At 26.9% G+C, this 9,511-nt stretch overlaps 2 protein-coding genes across 3 annotated transcripts in view; both read right to left on the bottom strand.

Annotated features, from left to right (window-relative positions):
- Positions 1-52: 52 nt before the first annotated feature.
- LOC130815967 (uncharacterized) lies at positions 53-2,633 on the bottom strand. The gene is made up of 4 exons (XM_057682521.1): positions 2,223-2,633; positions 2,017-2,108; positions 1,301-1,425; positions 53-442 (listed from the first exon to the last, which is right to left on the bottom strand). The coding sequence occupies exons 1-3, from the start codon at positions 2,512-2,514 to the stop codon at positions 1,369-1,371; spliced, it is 441 nt and encodes a 146-aa protein (XP_057538504.1). The 5' UTR covers positions 2,515-2,633; the 3' UTR covers positions 53-442; positions 1,301-1,368.
- A 3,816-nt stretch (positions 2,634-6,449) lies between these two features.
- The window catches only part of LOC130815963 (GDSL esterase/lipase At1g29660-like), a 16,670-nt gene continuing 13,608 nt past the window's right edge, over positions 6,450-9,511 (bottom strand). For both annotated transcript variants that reach the window (XM_057682514.1, XM_057682515.1), the window contains 3 exons: positions 9,388-9,511; positions 8,329-8,560; positions 6,450-6,835 (listed from right to left, as the gene is read on the bottom strand). The exon at positions 9,388-9,511 is cut by the window's right edge and continues 116 nt beyond it. In XM_057682514.1, coding sequence (XP_057538497.1) covers positions 6,573-6,835; positions 8,329-8,560; positions 9,388-9,511 — 619 coding nt within the window. In that variant the 3' untranslated portion in view covers positions 6,450-6,572. The remainder of the gene's footprint in view (positions 6,836-8,328; positions 8,561-9,387) is intronic.

Here is a 9,511-nt window from a genome sequence, read left to right as displayed (position 1 = left end):
TTAAAAAGCAAATGAGTAAGTATTCTTTACAAAAGACTAAAAATGTTGATTAAAACGCAAATGAGTAAGAATTCTTTTCACATTTAAAAAATGTGCTTGGTAAGATTTAAACCCGGATTAATGTTGTGGTATAACAAAATTTCTACCAATCAATCAACACTCATGTTAGTAATTTTCAGTATACGATTTTATATATGAGTTGAATGTTGTTAGTTGATATCGTATAATAGTATTGAATCTGCCCCTGACAATATTGAGGACATTTGTACTTATGAATAATGTAATATTCTGTTAATTAGTTGATAATTAGGCATTGGCTTGCAAAGAGGTACCTAGTCGACTAATCCTCTTATATGTTACATCATCATTTACAAAAAACTTAATAAAAATTGAATTCCTCAAATTATCAAGTGCCTGTGGCCACTTCCTTGCAAACTCTCACCTGCATATAATTTATGAGTACACAATTCGAATAAGTCAATGCAAATCAACAAGTTTGTGTTTAGGAATAAATATTTTATTTTAATTGTGGATTTATTTATTAATAATTTTTTACTTTATCAAAAAGAATATTAAAGAAGGGCTTTGAAATAGTACTTATTGAAAATAAAATACATTAATATATGATCAAGATTTTACGGCCCGTTTGGTTAATGGTAATAAAGTAATGTGAATGAAATGTTGTAATGGCAATAGTAATGAAGGAATGGATATGAGAATTGGTAATGAAGATTCTTTGTTTGGTGTGCATGACTAAAGAATGATAATGGAAGATAATATTCAATTGATTGCATTTGGTTGTTAGTAATAAAAAATAGTAATGACTCTTAGTTTCATTATTGTATATTTGTATCTAAAAGCATTATTGTATCTAAATTATTCTATTTAATGATTTTTTTAATAATAATATTTTTTTGGATAATTACATACATTACCTTTTATTCTTTAGCTCGAAACAACATTACCTTATTTTATTACCACAGTAATACTTCATTACCATTACAGCCTAATAGCAGGTTGTTTGATGGTAATAAAAATGGCCCTTTTTGGTAATTTCATTATTTATTTTATTACCATCCATTACCATTGAAGGCATCTAAATAACCAAATTTTTTATTACTTAATTTTATTACCATTACCGCCCTCTAATACCATGTACCAAACGGACCGTTATATCTTTGTTTTAACGTATAGTTTTGTATTATACATTTTTATTATTTTTGTGACGTATGCGTATTTAAAAAATCAAGATTTAAAATATATTTTAAAAAATGTGAAAAAATAAAGTGAAAAAAAATACCAGAGGAGAGAGTATATTTTTCGCATGCCGCCTTCACGAATGCATTCTTTGCTTCAATGACTAACAACTTAAAAATGGGAGTCATTCAAATATCCTTCATGCATGTTCATCAATTGCTCAGCTACCTGGAATTAGCCATTCAATTTTTTATTTAGGTAAAAGATAAAAAACGTCAGGAGCCTTTTTTAACTAGAATATATATTTGAAAAGGTAAATAACAAAATAAATTAAAAAATAAAAATAAAATAATATATATTATGAGGCATTATTTGATGATATATTTCAAATTTTATGAAATATTAGATTATATGATTAATGTTTATATAACTCAAAGTTTAAAGTATATCATAGTTTAATACGTTAAATGAATTAATTATATGTATCCTAATTAAGAAAGGTTTTAGGAGTGTTTGTTAGCAAAATCCTTGTAGTTAATTCTTAAAAATAACAATGCATGTGCATCAAAAGGTATGTAAAAGTGTCATATATTATCTACAACGATTGTAAACTTAATAATAATTTAGATTGTAGTTAATCCTTGTTGACTGTCGTTGTTAATTCCGATTTAATTTTAATTTTAAAAAAATCTCACATCAATTAAAAAGATAGTGATGCAACTATTAAAAAGATATTAAGAATAGTATAATATATATATATATATATATATATATATATATATATATATATATATATATATATATAAAACATATAATTACCATATCAATGCTGCCATCTTCTATATCTGTATTGAACGAAAATAACAAACATTCATGGAGCAGATTTTCCAGGTCTTCTACACATAATGAATCTAATAAACATAACAAAAAAGGTTCATTAGAAAGATAAAAATATAAATACGGTAGAAATTAAGATCATAAATACGTACATGAAAAATTGAAAATGCACAAAAAAAAAAAAATACCGGATTGAGAAAACCAGGCGAAGATATCAATGACAAGTTGTTGGGACTTTTGATAAGAATCATGGCCACCCCATTTATTTTGTATGGCCATTTGTAAACCATTCCATGTCGAAAGTACCCTTGATATGCCTTCACATAATTTTGACATACACTTTTTAATGTTAATTTCAGATTGATCAAAATTATTATTATAACAAAAAATTGGCCTTTTTATTGTGTAATTAATGGCTCTATCATTAATATTAATATTAATATTAATATTAACATTATCCCTTTGCATAATTTCTGCCATTGAAGGGACTCACTTTATTATTAATATCTAAGGAGCACCCTTATAGCTCCTAAGATATAATTAAGATTTTGAGAAAAAATAAAAGTAAAAATGGGAACAAAGAAATATAATTTTGAAAAAATATGATGGTACTCTGAAATTATAATTAGTTAAATTTGGGGATATATAAATATAATATAGGGTACAAAATTAAAGTACAGGATGTAGGAAAGGTTTATATATGGGTATGGTTTAAGCTAGAATTTAGGGGGTGTGAAGGACACATGGGTTTGGCCAGCTAAAGGTAATGCTATTCTATTTGGTGATTTGTGTTGTCAGTCGTGCTAAGATCTAATTTTGCTATTATTTGTGACTTGATTGGGTTACCTTATTTTTATTTTTTTTTATAAAACATAAAATGGTCATTTTTTTTGCTGGATATTACAAAAAACAAATGTATGTATCGAAATTAGTGGTTAGCATCATCCAATAATTGGATCCAGTTTGGCTGTTTCATTCAGAGAATCAATAACATTTTATCTTATTATATTGGTTCATCAAAACTATATTAGAATAAAAATAGTTTTATTTTATGTTAAAATACAAATTTGAATTGTCATTTCACGAATAAATAAATTTTGAAGTTAATTTGAAAAGATATTTGAAAATTGATTTCCTAAGCTAAAACTTAATTATAAATTGATATATTAAATTAAACTTAAAAGTTATAGGCTACTTAATGAACATAGTATAATATAGTATAAAGCTATTTTTTTTTTTATTGATTTTTGGTAAAATATTCTTTTGTATGTAGCTTATTAAATGAAACAATATTTGTAGTCAATTTGAGACAGTAGCTTTTTAAGGGCCAATATACACAAATATACATATATCCTCATCATTTTTAAGAATATGTCATGTTCTTCCTCTCTCCACGCTGATTTTGTATGGAACGCTGAATTGATGTTTATGATTATGACCATAACTAGTTTCTAATGCCTTTTAAATTAATTTATATTTCATCAAATACATTCAGTTGTTAATTTTACCAAACTTCTTATAAAACAATTAATTTAAATAGCTAATATCACAAGTTATAACAAATACTCCTAAAAGTTAATGTAAATATGTAAGCTAAAGCCTAAAAGTAATAGGTAGAAGTGTATAAGCTAATTATCAAACATAACCTAATAAATATTATCTTTATTTTTTTTAAAAAAGTAAAGATTTAAGCTTGCCATCAACTTTTAAAGATCATACATATTTTAATTTTACCTTATATATACAAAAAGATAATTTTTAATTAACACGTACTTGATAATAAAAATTATCTACAGTTATGATTGTTAATTCATAAATTATTATTAACAACGACAAATGGTGCAATTTGTCAAAAAGCAAGTAATTAGTTGTATATACCGTACCTCATGTGAACTTCCGGTTGAAGGCATGTGAGGACATGAGACAGTCAGAGTATTCCTAGATTCAATTTTCAAAAATGGACCTGCTTTTCTATTTTTTAATAATAAATTAATAAAATACAATGTAATAATCGCTTTTATGTAGAGTTCTTTGACAAATAATTAATAGCTGGTAGTTGGTAATCGATTGAAATAACTATTTAATCAGTTGATCTATTGAATTCACTGCTAAGAACAACTTGTTCAAAAAATGCTTATTCAAAGTAATAAGATATTTGAATCAACTAATATACTAAACACTAGAATCAGATAGTTTGATTGTTTAATCTTGTATTTGGGTCAAAATAAGATAAAAGTTATCTAGTAAAATATTTTACCAAACATATGCTTGATCTTAAAACCTCAGCCAGTTACTATTTTGAATGCACATTATTATTGATCGCTTTTTGGCCTCTTTGCTTGCCATGTCTGGCGTACTTCTGCGAGCGAATAATCTACAATTCTACATTCTACGCTGTACGTATTTTCGTGTTGGTATGTTGCAAGATTTTAGATTTAATACCAATCAATTAAATACATTGGGTGGAGAGTCGATCTACTAAAATTGAAAGAGGCACAAGCTAGCTAAAAGAAGTCAGTAATAGGTTATGTGCTCTTTAGAAAAGCTGCGTAAAATTGGCTTTTCAGATCTTATTTAGAGGCAAATTTATAGGAGATGTTTGGCAAACAAGTTATAGCTGATAGTTGGTAACTGATTGGAATGACTGATTTGACTAGCTAATTTTATTAATTAATTTGACCAGCTAAATTCATTAGCTAGTTACTTAAGAGTATTTGGTAAAATTTAACTGATAGCTGAAAGATTATTAATGTAAAAAGACATTTAGGGGCATGAAATTTTTTTATATTTATATGTTTGTTTATACTATAATCATAGGTAAATTAATGACAAAATATTAAAAACTTTCATATTTAAATACGTAAATTGAAAATAAATAAAAATTGTATTAATGTTTAAAAATTAATTATTATCCAAACAATCAAAAACCAAAAGAAAGCTTTGAGAATGATAACATTTTGCATTACATTAATAAAATAATAAGCAATAGAAATATATAGCTATAATTAAAATGAATAGATATACTTGAAATAGAGAGGAGATAGCTAGGTTCTTAAGATAATGGCTTCCGGAAGCATCGTTACAGACTGACAGGTATATGAGGGAGTATCAAGAATAAAATGAGATTATAAGGATAATGAAAATAGGAGAAAATATGGGGGTATTTTTGTCTATTAAATTTGATAAATCCACCCATTCATCCAACACGCTCCATTTACTAGCGGATTGATAATTAGCTTGTTGACACCAATAAGCTCTTTTACCAAACTCTATTTTTAGCTTGTTTGACTTAATGAACCAGCTAATGTTACCAACCAACTGAAAATACTTCAACCCATTAATTTGCCAAACATCCCTATAGCCTTTTATCTTAGGAATATTCCTCTGATTTAAAGGCCTATATAATGGACTAAATCAACATTGAGAATGTTGTAGAGGCTAATACATAGAGAGCAACTAGGGTTTAAGACTTTGAGTGCCAAAAGGGTTTTTTCTTTGTATTAGAGTGTGTTTTCATTAAATGTGAGAACTTTGGCTTGAGTGTGTGAGTTCAAGCTAAGAAAGGGTTGTGTCATTGATGTAATGGTGGGTCATTGATGAAATACGATCTTGTTGAGGAGGAGATGTCTAAGACACTTATTAAACATCTTTGTTTTCGTTTTGTGTTTCTTTGTCCGATCAATAGATTCATGCTTTGTTTTTCTCTTGATTTTAGTTCTTGTTCTTCACCATTATGAGGTCCTTAAGCCTTTAATTCATTTCATCATATTATATCTTAACTAAGTGAAGATTTTTATTTTTAGTTGTGCTATATATGCTCTCTCTCTGTATGTTCCACCAGGATTGAATCAAAGAGAAGATAGCGATTTTTAAGAAAATGTGATATCAAGTGAAGAGACAGAATGAATTGTGTGAATAATATTAAAAGAGAGTTTAAATATGTGGCTGTTATTGAAAGAAGATAGTTGATTCCATATAATGAATGAGAAAACTCAAAATGAAAAAATTAATGCAAATTGAATTTGACAAAGCGAGTAGTTGTGCTATATATGTTTTTGGTTAGGCATAACATCAAAACATGGGTGAAAATGCATTTTGATTGGATTAATATTCCTAATGGTCTTCATCTCAGTCTCTCGAATAAGATTGAGGGTCCATCACTTAGATTTGGGGATTAAGATTTAACACACCTTATCAAGTCAATATGGATAATTATGAGTTAATGTTAGTTTGGTAGTTAAAAAATTTTTCCTTTATTTTTATAATGGATTTTTATTTTCACCGCCTACTGAAAGATTTAATTTATTTTTTTTTTACTTTTATAAATTCTCAAGCCCACCTAAGATAAAGAAATGGGTAAAATTGTAAAATCTAAAAGCAAGCAAAATAGAAAAGTTATTGTAATCATACAAATTAATCTCATAGAAAAATCATAATAATGGAAAATAATAATTCTTTTAGCATCATGTCCACATAGAATAACTTATTATTCATGGAAGCAAGCGATTAGTACAATAAAAACATACGAAAATTGATAATTATTCACTACTAACACTAGTGGAACTAGGGTTTGCAATGAAGTGTTTATTAGTAGAAATTAGAGTCTTGATATCAACGGGATGAACAGCATTGGAATTAGGAGCACTGTATGCTGTTTCAGCTGCCAAAATATTGACCAATTCAGTGGTATGATAACCATCAAAGAAAATGTAGTTGTTTCGATCTTCACAAACTGTGTTGGATTCTACACACTGAAAGTCTTCTCTTACTTTGCAACAAGGAGCATTTACTACGGCCGTACCTAATGCCCATATATAACATATAACAACAATTAGTTGAAACTCTTGTGTGGATTTGGTGCACACTAAAACAGTGTGGATTAAGTTTTAACACTTTTATTCTTACTCTCTTCACTCTTTATTACATACTTCCAAAGTTATTGGAAAAAATAGTTTTTGAAAAAAATAATTTAATTCTATTATTTAAAATTTTTAATTTTAATTTTAATTTTATATTTTAATTTTTAAAATTTTTTAAACTTTTAATTATTTAAATTTAAAATTTTAAATTTTTTAAATTTAAAATTTAAAATTTTTTAAATTTAATTTTAATTTTAAATTTTTTTTATTTTAAGTTTTTTAAATTTTAATTTTTTTAATTTTTAAAATTTTTTTAAAAATAAAGTGAAACACTGGAGTGTAAGAGCATAATAGCAGAGTGGAGTGGAGTAGAGTGAAGTGGGGTGAAGTGTAAGAGTATAAAAGTGAAGTGGGGTGAAGTGTAAGAGTATAAAAGTGAAGTGGAGGGAAGCGAAGGGAAGTAAAAATATTGGTCCATACTAATATTAATGTGGACTAAGTCTATACTAGACTTTTTCTCTAACTACATTTTCACACAACCAATTATAAGGTAGACATTTTCAAATTTTTTAAGGAACGACCAATAATTTCTCATTTAATACTTACTCTATTCCTTAAAATGTTTTCATTTTCCATTTAGGGGTGTTTCATTTATTGTTTACATTAAGAATTTTTCTATTTATATCACAAATTTAGACAAAAATAACATTGTTCACCCTCGTTTAAATGTTTTAATAATGCTTATGGTCCTCGCATATCTGCAACTAATTTAATTTTAATATTTTTATATTCCTTATGGTCCTCACATGTTTTCCACTAGCTTCATAAAAATATTTTTTTATTAGTTGTAATCTCTATATTTTTTTTCTACTAACTTTCTTTTAATATTTTTTTAATATTTATGATCTCTACATTTATTCCATTAAATTTATTATTCAATAAAATAATATATTCACTATTTAAATAATCCTATTTTTTCAATTCCCGTGAATATTCTTTATGAAATTTTTTTAAAGAATGGAGGGAGTATTTTTTTTGAACTATTTAAACATAATATCAATGTTTGATAAATTGATAGACTGTATAATATATCCTAAGGCTTCAATTACCACCAGTTTAGAAAATTCCTTAATGCTATGTTTGGAAATAATAATTTTATTTAGACATATAATTAAATTTGACTCAAATTTAGTGTTTGGCAAATTAAAAAAATTCAAATTTGAATGAGTTAAATCTACTATTGTTACAAGTTAATCTAAACCTTGTCATTCTCAAATTCTTCATTAATGATTTCATAATTAAAATTTATAATTTAAAATGAAATGCTTATTCTCAAATATATCTTAATAAAATTTATAATTCATACAGTTTTTATAGCAGTTGGTTTTGAAAGTCAATCATTAAAAAGTTATGGGAAATGAGGAAGAGACTTTACCGGTGTCTGAACTTCCACCGGAGCCAATGAAGGTAAATTGCGCTCCAGAAAGCTTGGAATTGAGATCATCAACTACTCCAATGAGTTTCTCATTGAAAAGCTGAACAGCATAATTAATCTTGTCTACGCATAATGATCCATTTGTCCCGAAGCTGTAAATTTCACCAAGACTACACCCAACAAGTCCCAGTCCAAATACAGCTACTTTTCTGGCACCTAGATAATACAGTTTCTGCGAATGTCCAACAAATTCTAACTTTATATTCATTTTTAATCACCATACATCACATGGAAACTAAGTGGAATTGAGTTAAAATTTTAATCTTATTAATTAAATGGCAACCTAATCTGATCGATATGTTTATTAAATGAGTTAAAGTCATAATTTTTAATTTAAAATACATATATATAATCTATTTAATTATACGGGTTAATTTAATGTTAAATTAATAAATATTATCGAAATTTATTTAATTTAATATTTTCTTATTTTTTATAGTAAATACTTCTACAAAATAAACCACACATAAACTATAAGTTAAAATTAAGTCCTAAAAATAAAATGTAATCAATGTGAAAAACCCTAAAATGAAAACAAAGACTCTACGCACGGTTTAAGTGATTCGAAATTATGTCGACTTGATCTGTTAAAGATTAGGGTAGAGTTGTGATTTCCGACCAAATTAACTAAATAAGTTAGATTTAGACCAAGGAGTCGAGTTTTTTTTTTTACTTGTCTATATATGACCTATGTTAAATTGGACTGAACTTATTGCGAATGCCAACATATTAACGGGGAGACACGAAGTGCACACACTTCATAAGCTAAGGAAATATATACTATCCCAAAATCATATGGCAATGGGAAGAAGGCTCTAATAACTTATAAAGTGTGTACACCATCTTTAATTGTCCATGTAGAATAAACCATCTCAACAACTGAAACTCGATCCGGCCAAACTTGATCCATTTGAAAGGTGTATGCTGTTTAAATAAGTTCAAACTAAAAATTAAATAATTAGAAAGGAAGTGGGAATTAATATTAATCAATGAAGTAACCTTAAGTTGGACAGCATATTGAGTGGTAAGGAGTTCAGCATACTCTTCAGGGGTGTAAAGGGAGCTAGAAGAGTAATGGTCTGGATTGAAGTAGTTGTTGATGTAATCGTTACTGCCCATGTTG

Source organism: Amaranthus tricolor, chromosome 6, assembly GCF_026212465.1.
Source record: "Amaranthus tricolor cultivar Red isolate AtriRed21 chromosome 6, ASM2621246v1, whole genome shotgun sequence".
Classification (NCBI taxonomy): Eukaryota; Viridiplantae; Streptophyta; class Magnoliopsida; order Caryophyllales; family Amaranthaceae; genus Amaranthus; species Amaranthus tricolor.
This window is presented reverse-complemented; position numbering and strand designations above follow the sequence as displayed.